Raw genomic sequence first — 20,674 nt, 5'->3', positions numbered from 1 at the left:
AAACCACAGTTCTCCTATTCCAACCTCCCAAGTACTGGGGTTACAGGTGTGGACTGCCATAAGCAACTTCAGAGATTAATTTAATTTTTACATTACATTACATTACTTACTTACTTAATTTGAGACAAAGTTTTACTATGTAGTTTTGGCTGTTCCAGAACTCACTATGTAGACTGTGTTGGTCTCAAATTTACAGAGATCTGCCCGTCTCAGCTGCCACTGGAATTAATGGCATGTGACACCAAGATGAAAGATCTTATTGATGTTTTCATCTCAGAGAAGTGCTCTAGCCTTCACGAAGAGGTTGTGGTTTCTACAAGGAGCCAGCAGAGACTGGAACAGGCTGCCTTAAATGGTCTGAGCCACAGTCTGAGTTCACATACACATCTGCCTTCTGTGTCTGGAAAATGCTGTTTCCTTAACATTGTCTACCGCCTCTGGCTCTTTCCAATTCTCTGGCCTCCTCTTCTGCATAGATCCCTGACTCGTGAGTTGGGGGGAGGGTGTGTGTCATAAAGTCGTCCCATTCTGGACCCAGCACTTCAAAGTCTGCCGCTCTCTACTTTGTCCAGTCGTGTGTCTTCGTTAATTACCATGAACTCACAGAGACTCACCTGCACAAGATCAAACCAGAAATGGAGGAGAAGTGGAGGCAGAAGTCCCACCCTTAGTGAAGAAGCGATTGTAAGTGACAAATGTTGAGAGGAGGAAAATCTATGGAGTGACACTGGCTATGTCAAGCACACTTCTGGGCAGGCCCCATGAGCCAACCCTTGGTTTTGGGGCTCCATGCTTTTTAGTGGAATGTTTTGTTCTCTTCCTATCTTTTAAGAGAGAAAAGGAACACGAACGAAGATGCCTCCCTTCTCAGATGGGGAAGGGATATTAAAATATACTGTGTGAAATTATTGAAGAATAAAAGAACAGAAGCCCTTTCTTCCTGAGCTAGAATGGGGGGGGGGAGAGCTTTGAGGATCGCTTTCTTTACAGCTGTGAAAGGTAGACCCACAAGGGGACATTCCTGTCTTACTGTAGTCACTCAGCCCCTTGACAACACATTGATCAGAGACTCCCTTCAGGGTTGTGCACAGCAGACGTGGGAACTAAAGAGCGCCACACGCACATGAGAGTTGAGCCATAAGCTTAGATACCTCATTCACAGGATTGGCAGCAGCATTACAGGGACAGTGTGACAGACTGAAGATCAGTGTGTGACCTACTCTGAACAGGAGTTAACCAGAACCAAGGGTGGTGGCAGAGGCCTGTAATCCCAGCATTTGGGAGCTAGAGGCAGGAGGATCAGGAGTCTTAGGTTAGCCTGGGCTACACAAAGTGGAGAACCAACTCCTGAAAGGTTTCTTCTGATCTCACATGTGCATTATAGTATACACACACCCCTCTCCCAATAAATGAGTAAATGAATGAATAGATAGATACATAAACAAATAGTTTTAGAAAACTAACAGAAATTAACCAGCCAGATAGGGAAGAACATGGAGGTGAGTGTCTTCAAAATAGCTCTCTACTGATTCAGAGATTATAGGAAAGATGCCTTCAGTCTTGATAAAATCTTAGTCACATCAGCATTAAAATGGGAATCAGGACAGTTTAGAAGGCAATAGGTTTGCATTTTGCAACTCATTTGCAATCTGGATTTCTAGATAGTCAATGTGCTTCTGCAGCAGTAGCCCAAGGTGACCTTCGTGCTTCCCCTGTCTCTTGCTCTGTTGCTGCTGTTTGCATAGGCTATCAAGGTATCTCAGGTTATCTTTGCTCTGGAGCAAAGGCAAAGATGCTTCTTGTTAGAGAACATGGGGGAGGCTCTCTGTGCAGCACTTATGGTTATGATTTGACTCTGTGGCCAAATAACAGGGAAAACGTTTTGCCCTGAGATGGTCCATTTGACCAGGATCTTGCAGATGTGTGGATGGATGATACTCAGAAGGACCTGCCGGGACAATGCAGAGGACTGCAGCCAGGACTCCGCCACCTTGCATAACCTCCTATGGTTTTCCAAAGTTATCTTCTATCTTGTCCAAGGCCTCCTACCTTTGGAATGATTGATTGAAGGGCTTGTCAACCTTTGTTCTTTAGACACAGTAGCTTGATGGGAACCTAGCTGCCTTCTCTTTTTGAATCAGCTCTTGGGACTCAATACCCTTGAGGGACAGTAGGAGTACCAACATCTCATCCTTATTCAGGTCCCTTCCATGTCCAACAGGCTGGCTGTTTTGAGTCCTTCAGAAGTCCAGACTGATAGATTTAATGGGTGACGGGAAGCAAGCAGGATAATTAATACAGAGATGAAGAAGTTAGGGGTCAGGATGACATGGAAAGACACTGGTGTAAAGGTTGGCTTGAAGGCAGGTGATGGCATTTGAGAGCATCAAGGGACCACTATCCGTTTGAAAAGTTAATTTTTTACCTTTGTTGGAGGTGTTTGGGGGGATGGGAGGAAGGAGGTGGGGGATAGATGGGTATGATCAAGATATTTTGTTTGCATGCGTGAAACTGAAGTATAAATAAAAGACATTCAATTTTCAGGTCTGAGTCAGGAGTTAGATTGTTGCGTGCCTTTAATCCCAGCACTTGGGAGGGAGAGACTGGTGAATCGTTGTGAGTTCAAGGCCTGCCTGGTCTATGTAGAGAGTTCCAGGCTTACATAGTGTGACCCTGTCTCCAAAATAATGATGATTAATAAATAAAAAGTTGATTTTCCAAATCTGACAGATTTTAGTCACATACATATCATACATACATATTTTGATCAAAATATCATCATGTAATTTGTAAGTTTGTTGGTTGTTAAAGCTATTGATTGAATAGAGAACAAAATAAAAAAAAACTTAAATTTTACTTTAAAATATCTTAGTCACCATGCATGGTAGCACACGCACTTGTAATCTCAGCTCCCTGCAGGCTCGAGGCAGGAGCATGAGTGTAAGTTTGAGACCACTTTGGGCTACATAATGAGTTCTGGCCTGCTCTGGCTATGTATTGAGATCCTAGCCCAAGGAACCAAAGAATAAGCAAGCAAACAAAAGTCTCCATAACATCACAAAATGTTTTCATATTTCTGTGTTCCCATCTACCTTTTAGAAGGTATTTTCCTGCTGACATCAGTTGAAACATGTTCTACGGTATAGTCTTAATAATTGTCTTAACACTGATTTGCTGACACATGACTCCCTTGGACAACACTCTATGTTGAGAGAAATCAGCTTGTTTTGCTTCAGGTTTTTTTTTTTTTTTTTTTTAACCTGTCATAGGTAAGACTATACTAACTGGCTTTGGACAGGTAGCTTTGAATTTAGTGGAATTCTTTTCTGTCAGTAACAGGAACAAATTGACTATTTCAGATTTTGAAGTTACATGTAGCCGGGCAGTGGTGGTACACACCTTTAGTTCCAACACTCAGGAGGCAGGAGCGGGCGAATCTCTGAGTTTGAGGCCAGCCTGGTCTACAGAGTCAATTCTAGGACAGCCAGGGCTACATAGAGAAACCTTGTCTGAATGCCCCACCCGCCAGAGGCACATTTATTGGAAGTGGAGGATGGTTAGGAGCACCCACTGCCTGTTCTCCCAAAGGACTCAGACTTGATTCCCAGCACCCATCAACATCTACATACATTCATAGAGATCTACAACTTCAGTTTAGGGGATCGGATCTTCTGGCACCAGACAGGCATGTGGTATGTAGATACCCATGCAGGCAAAATACTAAATACATATAAAGGAAATGAAAAAGTATTTATTGTGTGTGTGTGTGTGTGCGTGTGTGTGTGTGCAGTGCCTAAGTGCGTGCACGTATAAGCACTTGGATTAGAGTGTGTGCACGCCTAAGCCTGTGGACCAGCGACAACTCACATCAGTTCATTGTCTCCTCCCACCATTTGGGTGCTGAGGATTGAACTCAGGTCATCAGGCTTGGCTGCAAATGCCTTTACCCACTGAGCCCTGAGCCCTGGGTTACATATTTCTTTTTTTTTTTTTTAAATTTATTTTATTTATATGAGTACACTGTAGCTGTCTTCAGACACACCAGAAGAGGGCATCAGATCCTATTACAGATGGTTGTGAGCCACCATGTGGTTGCTGGGAATAGAACTCAGGACCTCTGGAAGAGCAGTCAGTGTGAGTCAGTGAGTGCTCTTAACCGCTGAGCCATCTCTCCAGCCCTACATATTTCTAAGAACTGCTTTGAGCCCTGCCCTCACACATTGTAGCAGATGTGCAGCTTGATCTTCATGTGGGTCCCCTAACAATTGGAGCAAGGGTTGTCTCTGACTCTGTTGCCTGTCATTGGGTCCCCCTCTTCTACCTGGACTGCCTGGTTGGGCCTTAGTGGGAAAGGATGTGCTTAGTCCTGCTGGGACTGGATGTTCCAAGATAGGGTGGTACCTAAGGGGAGCTTCCCCTTCTCTGAGGGGAGGGGGTAGTAGGGGAAAGTAGGGGAGGGGATTTGTAATGGCAGGCCTGGGAGGAGAGGAGGGAGGTGGGAGCTTTGATTGGTGTAATGTGAATAAAAAAATGATGAAAAAAGAAAGAAAATAAAAGAAGGCCCATTAAAGTGCATATTCTTGGCTCACAGCTAAGATAGAACCAGGAATGAGAGAGAGAGAGAGAGAGAGAGAGAGAGAGAGAGAGAGCGAGAGAGAGAGAGAGAGTTGCTTTGCATATTCCCAAATCACTTGCCACACATTTTGCCCATTGGCATACGCATTCTTTGACCACCTGGTGCCAAACCTTGACAGCTCTGTTTGCAGAGAAGTTATTCTTGAGCACGATATGAACTTGTCCCTCACTTACATCCTCCTGTTGCCGAAATGCCCCTGGTTTTGAATGAAAGAGATCTGGGCTCTGCTTCTGGTTCTGCTGTGACTGAGGCTTATAACCTTGACCAATGGTTTCTCTCTTAGAGTCCTCGGTTGCTCCCATCACCATAGTGAGCTGGAACTAAACAGCCTGAGAACTGCTTGATCGAAGCAGACAGAGGGCTGTAGATGGCCCACAGTTGGTTGAGGGCTTTTCCTAGAATGGGAGAAACCCTCAATCTAACCCTCCTCAGGCACACACACGTGTGTTGGCAGCAGCACTCAGGAGGAGTAGAAGGAGTCTGTGGGACCTGAAACTTAATATCAACCTTAGCTATGTAGTGAGTTCTAGGCCAGGCTGTGCTGAATGAGCCTCTGTCAAAACAAACAAAGCAGGAAAAAACAAACTGGAAATAATTCCCTAACCCCCTGAATGCTGTGATTACAAGTATGTGGCACTATGGCCATACCTGGCTATTACATCAGTAAAAGACAGTACCACTTTTCCTATTTTGCATCTATGTGTTTCTGGGGTTCAGAACTCTCTAGAAAGCTCGCAGAGGACCTGTCGGCAAATCCTCCCACCCCAAATTGGAAAGCCACATGTTTGCCTAGCACAGCATGTGCTGATGGGGAAATCCTTGCGCCTCTTTCCTAGAACCAGTAAAGCTGGCAAATTTTCCTTAGTGGTGGCAGAGGTGACATGAATCCCTCAGGGCACCCTGCATTGACTCTTCCCTGGAGGAGGATGATCTTTCCACTATCATCAATGTCAGACATGAAGAACAGGGATGTGGTGTCTGCACAGCACCTAGGGCAGCACCAACCCAAACAAGGAAAAGTGCATGTTCCTAGGGGCAACTGACTTTGACCATCACATAGAATGTTGGTGAAATTAAGAGCAGGGAAACAATAATATAAACAGCAAGAACACATTTCTAGCACCAAATGTTCCAGGTGCTTCATTCCTGCAAGCTTTCTCATTCATTCATGCATTCAATTCCCTCTCCCCGTGTGTGTGTGTGTGTGTGCACATGTGTTTTACATGTGTGAGAGCACAGCTGTGTGTGAGTTTGTGTGTGTGTGTGTGTGTGTCTGTGTGTATGTGCCTCATAGGTCACAGATATGACTTGCTGGCCAGCTTGCTCTAACAATCCCTTGTTTCTCTCTTTGCTTGGGTTCTGGAGATCTGAACTCTAGTCCCTCCAGTCCTTGTTTCTGTAGCAAGTGCTTTAACCATTTAGCTGTCTCCCCCCACCCCCACTCTCTCATTTAAACTCACTTTAAGTCCTATGAAGCAGGCATTCTCACCCCTATTTTAGAGGGCAGGAAAACAGAGGGTGGAGAAATTAGGTCCCCTGTCTCATTCACTGAATAAATCAAGCCTAGGCTGTCTTGCTTCAGTTGTTGGCTATCGCCTAACTTTAGAGAATATTTTATCTAATAAAATTTTTTGTTTTGTTTTGTTGATAAGGGATCTCTTCATATCGCTTTGGCTGGACTGAAACTCACAGAAATCCACCTGCCTTTGCCTCTTGGTTCTGGGACTAATAGCATACACCATCATGCCTGGCAATAAATATTTATTTTAAAAATATAAGGCACCATCGTAGACATTTAGAGAGAAGGTGAACAGCACAGGCCTTGTCTTCAGGGGAACTCTGGCAGCTAACAGAAATAAATAGCATAGGAGAATGTCTACATTCTGAAGAACTGAATCAAACAGAACCAAGGACTGGAGATTTGCTCAGTGGCTAGAGTGTTGGCCTTGCTTGAACAAAGTCCTCGAATTGATCTCTAATTCTACGAAACCCAGCATAGTGGCGCACACTTGTAATCTTAGCACTTGGAAGCCAGAGGATTGAAGTTCAAGGTCAGTCTTGGTTGCCTAGTAAGTTCCAAGAAAATAGCCTGGGGAACAGGAGACATGTCTTAAAGACAAGCAAGCAAACTGTGGTGGTTAGTACATGCTTGGGCCACAGGAATTGGCACTGTTAGGAGGTGTGGCCTTGTTGGAGGAAGTTGGTCACTGTGGGTGTGGACTTTGAGGTCCTCTGCTCAAGCTCCGCCCAGTGCGGAAGAGATAGTTTCCTTCTGGTGCTGTCTTTGGATCAAGATGTAGAACAGTCAGCTCCATCTGGAGCCCCATGTCTGGTTAGATGCTGCCATGCTTCCCACCATGATGAACTGAACCTCTGAAACTGTAAGGAAGACCCAATTAAATGTATTCCTTTCTAAAAATTGCCTTAATCATGGTGTCTCTTCATAGCAACACAACCCTAACTGAGACACAAACAAACAAATAAAAATACATAGCTAGGTAGAAACATAGACAAGTGAGTGAATGAATGAGTGAATGAGTGAGTGAGTGAGTGAGTGAGTGAGTGAGGCCAGTTGTGGTGGCTTACATCTTTAACCTCAGCACTCTGGAAGAGTTTCCATGAGTTTAAGGCCAGTCTGATCTACAGTATGGTATGGAGGGGGAGATACAGGTGGGAAGACCCACTCTCTCAGGAGAAGGGGAGAGGGACTGGGGGCAGGGACTCTGGGGGGGGGAAGGACTGGGAGGGGGACAGTGTTTGGGATGTAAATAAAAATAAATAATTAAATTTTTTGTTTTGTTTTGTTTTTCGAGACAGGATTTCTCTGTGTAGCCCTGGCTGTCCTGGAACTCACTCTGTAGACCAAGCTGGCCTCGAACTCAGAAATCCACCTGCTTCTGCCTCCCAAGTGCTGGGATTAAAGGTGTGCGCCACCACCGCCTGGCATAATTAAAAATTTTAAAAAATTAAAAGAAAAGAAAAAAGAAAAAGTTCAGAGAACCAGGCTTAGTGGCACACGTGTTATCCCAGCAGGCTGACCCAGGAAGATCTTCTATCGGAGGCCAGCTTGGGTTAGCAAGCCCCTATTTTTAAAGATAAGTAAATAAGAATTTTAAAAGTCAAGAGAACAGTTAGAAACAGTTCCTATTAGGGAGTTGGACTGTCTTATGTCATTGTTCCTGCAGATTTCCCAAACTTCTACAAATCTCAAAAAAAAAAAAAAAATGTAATGAATGTAACTATTAAGCTGAATTCTTCTGGATTCTATTGTGCATGGGAAGATAACCCAGTGATAACTTGTCGATGTTCAACCTAAGGCAGAAGGAGGAGGCTGTGATGCACACTGGATTAACAGGAAAGTAGATCAGATAACAGTCAAGGCAGGCCTCTATTTAAGATTTAGGCCATAATCACTGGTTAAGATAGGAGGAGGTACCATCATGACATTTCTTTCTCTGCCCAGCCCACTCCATTTTACAGACAGGGTCTTGCTATGTAGCCTTGGCTGCCGGGGAACTCACTATATAAACTAGGTTAGCTTCTTCTGCCTCAGCCTCCTGGATGCCAGTACAAGTGCACCTGGCAAACCTGGCAGTGTACCACCCTCATATTAAAACACCCAACATTAAATGATCCTGGCTCTCACCCACTGCTGGGTTCTCCCAAAACATTTTTAAATGATACCGTCAGATCACTCAAGGACCACTTTAAGTGATTCTGTGACTCATTCATGATTGACTGATAAGTTAGAAGGTTCTAGGCCAGGCTAGAGAGATGGCTCAGTGGTTAAGAGCACACTGACTACTCTTCCAGAGGTCCGGAGTTCAATTCCAAGCAACCACATGGTGGCTCACAACCACCTATAATGGGATCTGATGCCCTCTTCCGGTGCGTCTGAAGGCAATGACCGTGCACTCACATACATAAAGTAAATAAATAATAAAGAAAGAAAGAAAGAAAAAAAGGAAGAAAGAAAGAAAGGAAGGAAGGAAGAAAGAAAGAAAGAAAGAAAGAAAGAAGGTTCTAGGCCATATTCAGCATCCCGAGCACATTGTTCAAACTGCCAATGCTCAGTGGTTGAACGAAACCTTATGCTATTATTATTGTGTATCTGTATCTGTATACATGCACACATGTATACAGATGCTCGGGCACATGTGCCCACACAGAGACCAGAGGAAGACATGAAATAGTCTACTCTATCCTTCTCTACTTTAAGAGACAGTTTCTCACTAAACCTGAAGGTAAGCTGGTGGCCAGCAAGGCCCAGTAGACTTCCTGTCTTCACTCCCCACAGCGCTGAGGTTACAGGCACCAGCACGGCCTCACCTGGCATTTCACCTGGGTGCTGGGATGCAAACTCAGATGCCGGAGCCTGCAGAGCAAGTGTTCTTTTCCCCCTGAGCCTCCGCTTCAGCCCCTGGTATTTCTTTTTCTCTTTTCTTTTTTTTTTTTTTTTTTCCTTTTTGGGTTTTCGAGACAGGGTTTCTCTGTGTAGCCCTGGCTGTCCAGGAACTCACTCTGTAGACCAGGCTGGCCTCAAACTCAGAAATCAGCCTGCCTCTGCCTCCCAAGCGCTTGGATTAAAGACCTGCGCCATCACTGCCCTGCCTGGCACCCCTGGTATTTCTATGGACTTTCTTTGTTATGGTTGTTGCTGTTGTTTTCAGACAGGGATTCTCTGTGTAGCTCTGGCTGAACTCACTTTGCAGACCACACTGGCCTCTAACTCACAGAAATCCTCCTGTCTCTTCCTGGGATTAAAGGCATACACCACACCTACCCTATGGCCTGTTTTCTAATGTTGAGGTTTTTTTTTTTTTTTTTTTTTTTTTTTTCTCCAAGACCTCATGGTAAATGACTTAGTGCAGACTGAAGTTAGTTCCTCTCAAACCATGTCTTCAAAGCATCCATTCCCATTCCCATGGTTTGTAGTAGTATTTACTTCTAGCTGGCTCATTCTCTGTGTGTGAGCTTATTCAAAGCTGTTTAGACCAGGCTGCGATGCTATTCTATGATCATTTATAGTTATATTTATTGAAACTCTTGTTAATCACTCACTGATGTTTAACTTTTTCTATGTAACAGTTAAAAAAGTATTACTACTCTCTTGAAGGTTTTAGAATGCCATTTTTAGCCTTTAAGTCTGTGACTCTTAGAAATAACAAGTGTTGGGGTGTAGAAACTGTCTTTAGCAATTTCCCACAAGCAGTTCTATCACTTATTTAAATGTGATCAAATATGATCAAAAGCATCTCAAAGACTAATACTGGTGGTAGAGCCAGGCATGGAAATAAACCTGAAGTGCCAATAGTCAGGAGACCGAGGCAGGAGGATTGGGAGTTCAAAGCCAGCCTCACCTTTATCGAGAAACCCTGTTTCAAACAATAAATGCAATAAAAGGAAATAAGTAAGTAAATAAATAAGGATCCCAGGGTTGGGGGATTGGCTAAGCCTGTAAAGGTGCTTGTGGCAGACGGCCTAGCTGAATTCAGTCCTGGAAACCACATGGCAGAGAAGACATTTAATCCTTCTCCTTTCTCTTCTTCCCTTCCTGTCCCTCCCTCCCTCCCTCCCTTCCTTCCTTCCTTCCTTCCTTCTTTCCTTCCTTCCTTCCTTCCTTCCCCCTGCCTTCCTCCCTCCCTCTCTCCCTTCCTCTTCTTCCTTTTTTGGATGTATGATTTGAGGGTTGGGAGAACCCCAGAGCAAGAGATCTGAGAGCAACTTTCAGATTCCGTCCTCTGCTTCATGGTGAGTCTTGGGGGTTGACCTCAGGTTGCGTGTTCTGAGAGCAAGTGCTTTTGGCCACTGAGTCATCCCAACAACTCAAAACTACTACTTTAAATCTGTCAGGTTAGTATTCCCTACTTTTTTTTTTTTTTTGAAAAGGTACATTCTGGGGATGGTGGCATATGCCTTTCATCTCAGAGTTATGGAAGCAGAGGCAGGAGGATCTCTGTGAGTTCCAGGCCACCCAGAGCTACACAGTGAGAACTTGTCTCAAATAAAAAAAGTATGTATGTGATTATAATGTAAGGTGATTAAATGAATTTATTAACTAAGTTACTTAAAGTCTAAATAATATTGATAAGGGCACATATAGCAGTCTAATATCCCTTCAATGGGACTCTAAAGTTTTGAGCAAATAAAATTAACATTATCAAGACAAATGAGAAATTCCATTTTAAAATCTGTTAGGGCCAGCAGTCAGGAGGTAGAGGCAGGTGGATCTCTGTGAGTTTTGAAGCCAGAGTGAGCTCCAGGATAGTCAAGGCTACACAGAGAATCCCTGACTTTAAAAATCAAAAAATGAAAGAAAAAAAAAAGGATAAAAGAAACAAAACCAAAAACAACAAAAACCCCACTTACTTGCTGTAGAGCAACTAGGAGGACCTGAGTTTAGTCCCAGCACTAAGGACCAGCTGAGACTGAGCTGAGCAGAGACCAAAGGAATTCTGGGTCTTGCAGAGATCCTGCCTCAAGGGAATAAGGTGCAAAGTGATGAGAAGGACACCCCCAAAAATCCTCCTCTGCCTTTCACTTGAACACTGTATTTTTGAAGATGTTGGTGGAGGCTTGGCTGGGAGAGATGTAGAGGTGATATCTAATCTACTTCCGTGCGTCTCAGACCCCCGTAGTCTTCCTGACATTCGGGACAGGAGGTTCGGCGGTGTGGGGGCAAAGGAAGATTAATAAACCACGGGGATGAGGGTTTTCCCAGTGGTTTTTGTGGTATTAACACTAACTTTTGCTTAAGAATTTCAACAGCACTTTTAAGAAAAAACAAACTATGTAAAGACAGGTTCTTTTTTCTTTTTCTTAACATGTCTCCAGGCTGGCCTCCAACTACGGAACCTCCTCGGCTTTCCGAGGGCTGGGATTATAAGCATGTTTAATCTCATAAAACTATCCCAGCTATCTCTATTATTTATACTTTTATTTTTTAAGCTTCGACTACATCTTTAAGATTTATTTTGTGTGCAGGGATATCATTTGCCACCGAGTGCATGCAGAAGACTACGAGTTGGAATTGGCTCTCTCCACTCACCATGGGGTGGGGCTGGGGGTGGGGTGAGCTCACGTTGTCAGGCTTAGCAGCCCTCCGTTATTTTTAAATATTTACTTCTTGTGCTTTATTTTTACTTTTGCTAGTGAAAATTGTGAAAAATGAACACAGAAATAAATAGCCTGACAAACGCCCGCCACACAACTCAGGTCATACACACACACACACACACACACACACACACATAAATATATATATATATATATATTTATGTTGTGTGTGTATATATATATATATATATACTCCCCCTTTTGAGTGCCAAGATTAAACCCCTGCACCACCATCACCCGCCTGGTTTTGTGTGTGTATATATATAATATATATATATATATATATATATATATATATATATATATATATATAATTTTATATATATATATACACACACAAAATATATATATTAACTTTTTTTTGTTTTTTCTTTTTTGGGTTGCTGGACATCAAACCCAGAGCCTTGTTCACTTAATAATTGTAAGGCTTATTTTGTTTGTATTAATGTGTGGGCACGCCGTGTCTATGTTCTGCCTGAGGAGGTCCTAAGGAGGCCTGGGATCTGGCTGCAGTCAGAGGAGGTTGTTAGCCACCACACAGATCCTCTGCAAGAGCAATGAGTGCTTGTAACCACTCAGCTGTCTCTCCAGCCCCTCGGTGGGAGGACCTTTGCTTTGTTTTGTTTATTTATTTGTTTGTTTGCTTTTCATTTTTTAGAAAGTTTCTCTGTGTAGCCCTGGCCATGCTGGAACTCACTCTGTAGACCAGGCTGGCCTTGAACTCACAGAGATCCACCTGCTTTCCCCTTTTGAGTGCCAAGATTAAACCCCTGCACCACCATCACCCACCTGGTTTTGTTTGTTTGTTTGTTTGTTTGTTTTTAAATTTTTTATTCATTTGGCTTTTTGAGATAGGGTCTCATGTAGCTCAGGCTAGCTATGCAATTGGTAATCTTGACCTCTTGGCTCTTCTGCCTGCACTTCCTGATTCTGGGATTACAGGCATATCCCATCACACACACATATAAAAAAATAACAGCTGGGCATGGTGGTCCTGGTCTTTAATCCAAGCACTGGGGAGGCAGAGGCAGATGGATATCTGTGATTTCAAGGCCAGCCCAGTAAACATACTGAGTTCTAGGACAGCCAGAAGTAGATAGTGAGACCCTGTCTAAATTCTCATAAACAATAAAAATAAAGTAGATATGTAAACATTTAGGAAAAGAAAAATCATGAAAGCTGGGTAGTGGTGGCGCACGCCTTTAATCCCAGCACTTGGGAGGCAGAGGCAGGCGGATTTCTGAGTTCGAGGCCAGCCTGGTCTACAGAGTGAGTTCCAGGACAGCCAGGGCTACACAGAGAAACCCTGTCTTGAAAAAGAAAAATCATTAATCTATTTAATTCTTTGTCATACACCTAACATATGCCCAGCATAATATAAGTTCCTCCAACTAATGATGCAAAGAAATACTGCAACAAGGTCCTCAAGGAGTTAGAAAATGAGGGAGAAGTACAGGCTTGTTTCAAGCTCAGGAACGAGCCCATTAAGGTCCTGACCTAGAGTAGAGTTTCCTAACGTTCTGAGCCCTAATGCCCTAAGTGCCTCTTTCACAGTGTGAAGCAATCTCTTGATCCCTGAGGAATTTCAGAAAGCTTGTCAGCGTTTGTGTGTGGCATACAAAAAAAAAAAAAAAAAAAAGTGTTGACATAGGTTACATTTTATAGAAAACCTTGTTCTTGAGGACTGTGGTATAAAGTTTATTTAAAATAACTTTAGGGTCAGTGAGATGGCTCAGTGGGTAAAGGGACTTGTTGCAAAGCCTAATGGTGTGAGTTTGATCTCGGAGACCCACAGAGTAGAAGGAGAAAACTGGTTCCCCTAGGTAGTCTTCTGACCTTCACGCTTCACGCAGCACACGAGCAGCCCCACCCCCAACAAACAAAATACCTTTTTTTTTTTTTTTTTTTTTTTTTTTTGACAGAGTCTCTCTATGTAGCCCTAGCCGTCCTGTGTCTTGCTAAGTACACCAGGCTGGCTTCGAACTCACAAAGAACCATGTAACTCATCCTCTCAATTGCTGAAATTTAGGGTGTGTGCTACCATGTCAGGCATACACAATAAAGCAGTGGTGGCACATGACTTTAACTCCAGCTCTCAGGCTCAGAGGCAGATGGAGCTCTGTAAATTCAAGGCCAGCCTGGTCTACCCACTACAGAGTGAGTTTCAGAATGGCCAGGACTACACAATAGTTAAGAAAGATCCTAACGTAGCTCAGTGACAGAGCTTTGGTTGGGCTTGAGACTCCAGCACTGGGGGAAACGTTCCTAATACACGTGAGTGCAAACACTGGCATTTCTTTTCTTTCTTTCTTTCTTTCTTTCTTTTTTTTTTTTTTTTGGTTTTTTGAGACAGGGTTTCTCTGTGTAGTCCTGGGTGTCCTGAAACTCACTCTGTAGACCAAGCTGGCCTTGAACTCAGAAATCCGCCTTCCTCTGCCTCCCAAGTGCTGGGTTTAAAGGCGTGCGCCACCACTGCCCGGCCCCTGGTCATGTTTCATCTGACCACTTGTTGAGTATTGATAGAAGTCACTGGTTTTTGAGAAGTGGAGGAAAGGGAAGAACTCTTGACTGCTGTGATACATTTGGCAATATCTGGAGACACTTTTGGTTGTCACAAGCCTGAAGCAGGGCTCCGTTCAGGCTGAGGAATTAGGCTGGGTGGGGAGATTTGTAGCTGGCAGAGGCCCCAGAATGGCTGGAGATGGTAGAATGCTCAGGATAGTCCATCCCAACAGAAAGTTACCCAGCCCCAAATGTCAATAGCTCTGGGGTTGAGAAATCCTCGCACTGTGTCAACAGTGTATGTCTATGAAAGATAACATTTCAAAGCCACAAAATGGTCACAGCTAACACGGAGGCCAGCAATGCTTTGTGGGGTGAACTGAGGGACTTCCTAAGACTCACACCCCAACCTCTGAGGCTGTCTACCCAAGATGCTCTACTTTAAGGGAAAAGTTTACAAACTTAGATTATTATTTGCATTTATTGACTTAATGAAAAACAAATGCCATTATTGCCTTGACTACTCTATGTGAACTCTTGGGGTTTTGATGGTCCAAGAAAGAAGGCCATCACCTACATAGACCAACTATCTATGAAACATTACTTCTTTATTTTGAACATTACATCATATTTATTTTGTGGACGTATGTGTATATGTATAGCTTGTGTGTGTCAGGGGATGCATGCCACATGCCTGATGTGGAGGTTCTCTCTGTCCATCAGATCATAAGGGTTGGCATCAGTTGGCTTTACCAGCTGAGCTATTTTGCTAGGCCTATGTATTTATTTTGTATGCATTTTGAGATAGGTTCTTACTATGTAACCCAGGTTGGCCTTGAACCTGAAATCTTCCTGCCTCTACTTCCTGAGTGCCAGGATTAATTGGACATATATTGCCACACCCATATGACTGTTGAGCTTTAAAAACTGAACATAAGAGATCTCTTTCTTCCTCTTTTAAGAATGTGTTTATTTAATTTTGAGTCAGGGCTTCACTGTTGCCCTGGCTGTCCGAGGACTCCACATAGACCAGGATGCCCTCAACTTCACAAAGAACTGTTAGGATTAAGCCATCTGGCACAGGTAAAATCTTTGCCAACCCACAAGAAGGAACAGACCTGAGGGAGGAGGGAAGGGTCCTCTGAGGGTGTCTTACTTGCTGAATCCATCATCTCTGCTCAGTCAGCCAGGAAATTGCTCCTTTTTGCTTAAAGCCAACTTGAATTCAATTTGTCACTTGCAACCAGCAGCATCCTGACTAATACACCACCAGATTAATATCAGTAATATTTCAAGAATTAGCAACAATACAACGAAACAGGAAGATTGAATTTGACATCGGTTCTTTGATTTCAAAGATTAAGTTAGAGAGGCTGGAGAGATGACTCAACATTTTAGGAGCACTGGTTGCTTCTTTCACAGACCCTGGGTTCAATCCCCAGCACCCACAAGGTAGCTCATAACTCTCTGTAGCTCCACTTCCAGGGGGTCTGGGACCTTCACAGACATACAGCAGGCAAACCACCAATGCACATAAAATATAAATAAATCTCTAAAACATCCTAGAGTGTTCAATTAATGAACATATATACTCTTAACATGGGCCAAATATTCTGTGTTGTATGCTGGAAACATAGTGTCAGAGAGCAAGCAAACAGGGCTGGAGAGAAGGCTCCGTGGGGGAAAGTACTTTCCGTTAAGCTTGACTGAGTTCCATCCCTGAGACCCACATGATAGAAAGAGAAGACGACTCCTAAAAGTCACCCTCCAAACTCCACACCCGTGCCTCAGTATAAATAAATAAATGGAACTTAAAAACACAAAATAAAAGAGGCAAGCACAAACAATAGCAGCAGCAGCAACAACAACAAAAGTCCTTCTAGGAACTCTTAGTCTAACTGAAGGGAGAGAAAAGGATCAGAGGCTGGAGAGATCACTCAGTGGTTAAGAGCACTGGCTGGTCTTCCAAAGGACCCCGGTTCAATGCCTAGCACCCACGTGGCAGCTCACAACAGCTTGTAACGTCAGCACCCTCAAGCAGACAGACATGCGGGTAAAATGCCTTTGAAGAAAAGATCAACTGATATGGCTGTGGTGAGCCCACAGAAGGGACAGGTGGGCTCTGAAGTGGTGACTGGCTAAAGCAAGTTTGTCACAGTGTTGGAAGGGAAAAGCAGGGCTTTGAAAGGCATTCTATCTGGATAGCACTTGCTAGAAGGGCTGAGTGTGGAGGACTAGCAAGGTAAACCTGGGCCACTGCCAACAATACGTTATGATATTTTGTGTGTGTGCTTCCAGAGGGTGATTTGATAGTGGGATGAGAGGGGCCAGAAAGGGGGTTTGAAAGGGCTGGGTAGCAAAAGCTTTGGGAAGCTGTCAAAGTATTTTATGCAGGGAAAGAAACATGGTGCATATTTTAAATATTATTCTGTTAAACAGGCATGATAGTAGCTACCTTGTAAGGTCATTGTGAAAACTGCAGATGAGTTAAGTTGATTAGACGCTTAAAAATGGCTAAGCCAAAATTCCACCTTATTCTGTTCCAAACACTATTAAAAACTCAGAACAGAACATCCATTGGTAGGTGGGATTATGGGAAATTCATGCCAGAGGTGTAGACTTACTTTAAGGAATCTCAAAGTATCTTCAATAACATAGTCTGATTCAGGTCAGGGTTGGGGATATGGCTCAATTGGTATTTTGTTTGCCCAGCGTGTTCAAAGCACTAGATTTACTCTCTAACACCTACGTAAACCAGGGATGGTGGGCCAGGCTGTATTCACAGCACAGGAGTTGGGAGCAGAAGGGTAACAATTTGAAGGCCATCCTCAACTATATAACAAATTCAAGGGCAGTCGGGGCCATGTGAGGCTTCATCTTAAAAACAAAATCAAACAAGCAAACAAAAACCTCAACTCCAATTTAGTCTGTAGCGAGCTGGGCCATTCTTGTTCCCTCTAAACTAGGACATTTCAAATTGAGACAAACTTTTCAAGATCATTCTAGAACAAGAAGAACTTTCGGTCATATGGTTTCCAAAAACCTTGGGTAGAGTCTAAAGTATCCTACGATCCACACAATTGGGTTCTAAGTTATTTTTTTGTTTAATACATATTTTTGTAGTAAAAACTAATTCTAAAAAATGCTTCTCCTGGGTCACAAGGAGAAACATGAAGGAAAAATTCTTTGTTGTGGCATAAAATATCAAATCTCCCCCCCTCCCCCCCATTAAAGAAAAGGCTGAGAGGAGATGTGGGGAACAAGTTCACTTCAGGCTACCAAAGCATTGCAAGATTTCTCTGGTGCGATAGGTCACTGGGTTATGCAGTGAATTTCACCGTCTTAGTGATTTCAAGGGACTCCTTAGGCCATTTATCCAGGCTAGTGGTTTAGAAATTTTAAGGACAACAGAGAAATAACTTGGGGCAGCATGATTATTTAAAATTAAAATCCTCGGAGATGGCTCAGTGAACTAAGCTACTTGCAGTGAAGCCTGCGGACCTGAGTTTGTTCACCAGGCCCCACGTGGTGGGTGGGAGGAGGGAATGGACTCCGGCAAGATGTCCTCTGACCCCCGCAAGCAAACCATGGCACGTGCACAAGGTCTGCTGTGCGGCTGTGTGTTTGAACTGGCTCACAAGCACCTACTCGCATACACACATGCAGTCATGCAAAAATGTACATTTCGGAAACAAGTAGAGTTGGTGACATAGAGGAAAGGGGAAAACACGAGAATAAGGCATTTTTACAGCTATTTTGGATGTAACAAATGAGCTTCAGATCACAATGCAGTTCATTTCCTGCTCAGGGGAGATGTGACTGAAACAATCAAGCTAAATATATAAGATATGTATTTACATGAATCCAGAATCCAAAGGAAACGAAGGGCTAGATGGAGCAGTTTTATGTTCCTGGACACTTTTTCTGTTTCCACATATTTGAAATTTTGATTCCTTAGAATAAATTATTTCCCCTTACCTATTACAAAATGTTATTGATAACCTTTCATTTTTATCTTAAAAAATGTAACAAGTATTTCAAGTCATTTATTATTCTCAAGTGAATTATTTATCCAAGAAGTTAACTCTGTTTCCAGATGTCAGCTTCCTGTGAGGCTGTGTGTGTCCCACCAAAGTCCCTAGATTACCCTTTAATAAAAAAAATTTAAAATAAAGAGCTTTTGATAACATTGCCAATCATAAATATGTTCACAGCAGCTGAATTTTATTCTGAACATGGCTGAGTTTGCTCTCACTGAGCTTCCAACCTTAAGATGGGAATAATGAGAATGGCGGCCTAGTTCATGGCTGTTATGAGGGGTCAGTCAAAGGGGTTACACAAAAAGTGCTCCCGAGACCTGTGCTGCGCACACAGTAGGAACTATTATCTTTCATGCACTTTCGTTATTGTTTTAATACATGGAGCTTTTCCCAGCATAAACTCTGGCTCCCCAAATATCCTATCTTAAATCCCTCTCCCCCAGCAGGGCCTATTCTTCTCATGTTTTATACTGTTGGTTTCCATTAGCTTCCAACACGTTATCCCACCTGTTTTTATAATGGCACCCATGTAATGCCAAATGTGAGCTGTAAATCATTTCATTTTCTGTATTTAATGTGCACAGGTGAACTACGGCTAAGGACCCCTAAGCACAGCAGCACCAAATCCATGTTAAAATCATCGTGCATTAACATCACTCTGACATCAGGAGATACCGTCAGAAAAACACAATCTCTGTAAAGTGCTCCTTTCCCATAGAATAAAACTAGACTCCCATTCTCACACTCAACTACATAACTGTATATTTTAAAAATGCCCTTAAAGAGCAGCTGTGAAGGAAACTAAATCAATATATTAGTACGAATGTTGGAAGATGAGACACATCCGACTTTAAATATAAATTTGGAGGACAGAATTTGTAAGTTATCGTGAACTTAGTGGTGCTGAGTTTTGACAAACTACCCCTTAAAAGAATGTGTCTTTTAACCCCCCCCCGCACCCCCCCCACCCCCCGTTCTGAAGTTCTTGTGAGAAGCCGGCTGTACAGTACCTTGATCAGGTTGTGTCCCACAGTGTAGACAGCTGTTAAGTTTCCCTTCTCTCCTGGTGCATGCATACCTGTGCCAAACCCATGCCAAGCAACGAGGTAAGGGTTGTGAATTGTAATCCAATATTTGACACGGTCTCCAAAGGTCTGGAAGCAGTATGTGGCATAGTCATTGAAGAGATCTATCATAGTTGCATTTTTCCAGCCCCCGTATTCTTCCTGTAGCGTCAAAGGCAAATCCCAATGGTACAAGGTAACAATCGGTTCTATGTTCCTAAGTACCAGCGAGTCCAGAAGTGCACTGTAGTATTGGAGACCTTTTGCATTCACGGCCTCTACTGTTCCATTGGGAAACAAGCGTGGCCACGAGATTGAGAACTGATAAAAAGAAACTCCTAAAAAATCCAGAGCCAACAAGTCTTTTTCCAGAAAGACATAACTGTCAGTGGATCTGTTGGTGCTGTTGACACCTCTCAGGTGTGAGTAGACGTAACGATCCCAGATGGAGGGTCCTCTCCCATCTGTCTTCCAACTCCCTTCCACTTGAAATGCTCCGGTCCCAACGCCCCAGGAAAAGTTTTTAGGGAAAGTGTCATAGAGGAACAGCTGACTTGGGGTTACCGGACTCACGTACTGGTTTTTATCCCATACTGCTTTCCCGTCTCCGGAGAAGCCGGTCACAGCTCGCAGCAGAACAAACGCAGACAGCACGGCAGAGCTTTGCAGTGCCCTGTTGGACATTGTTTTCCTAGAGCGTGTGTTTCTTTCATCAGAGCTGAAGAAAATCCATTCATTCCCCGGAGACCCTGCTGCACAGCCTGTCTTCATTTGCCACTAACTGCTGGACTGTCTTTATCAGCGCTCCAGTAAAAGCCTGTGATTGTAAAGCCCTGTCAATGATTAGCCTGGACCGGGAGACTTAGGATGGGTCATGAGAGCCACGCAATTGGAGGGAGGTGGCCTCGTTGCTGTCAACAACATGTGTCGTCTTCTTGGGATGAGGAAAATCCGACGGGTGAAAATGCATCCCGGACATTAATTTAAATTTGTTAAATAAACTTGTGGAAACCGTGCCCGAGAATGGGGTTTTCTGTGTGGTCTCTCACACGGCCGAAGATCTTTTCTGAATGCTTTGAACTTTATTGAATAAGGGATCTACTTTTCTATTTTTAGAGTTTGAGTGGTGATTTTATCATCTCCCATTTTAGGAAAAGCAGTTTTACGTACAAGTCAATAGCCAGAAGTAAATAATTAAAAGCAGGATATTACACTTCAACCAAAACCATACACACATCAGAATGGTCTTAATGTTATCTATTTCCAGAAAACTTAGTTAGACATGGTGGCTCATGCCTATAATTCCTGCATTTGGG

At 43.3% G+C, this 20,674-nt stretch overlaps 1 protein-coding gene across 1 annotated transcript in view; it reads right to left on the bottom strand.

Moving 5' to 3' along the window:
• The window catches only part of Klb (klotho beta), a 34,818-nt gene extending 14,530 nt beyond the window's left edge, over nucleotides 1-20,288 (bottom strand). The window contains exon 1 of the mRNA XM_034509263.2: nucleotides 19,305-20,288. Within this exon, the coding sequence (XP_034365154.1) occupies nucleotides 19,305-20,129 (825 nt within the window). The 5' untranslated portion in view covers nucleotides 20,130-20,288. The remainder of the gene's footprint in view (nucleotides 1-19,304) is intronic.
• Between the last annotated feature and the right edge of the window lie 386 nt (nucleotides 20,289-20,674).

This window comes from Arvicanthis niloticus, chromosome 7 (assembly GCF_011762505.2).
Source record: "Arvicanthis niloticus isolate mArvNil1 chromosome 7, mArvNil1.pat.X, whole genome shotgun sequence".
Taxonomy (NCBI): domain Eukaryota; kingdom Metazoa; phylum Chordata; class Mammalia; order Rodentia; family Muridae; genus Arvicanthis; species Arvicanthis niloticus.
Note: the sequence above shows the minus strand (reverse complement) of the source record. Positions and strands in the feature narration are given on the sequence as shown.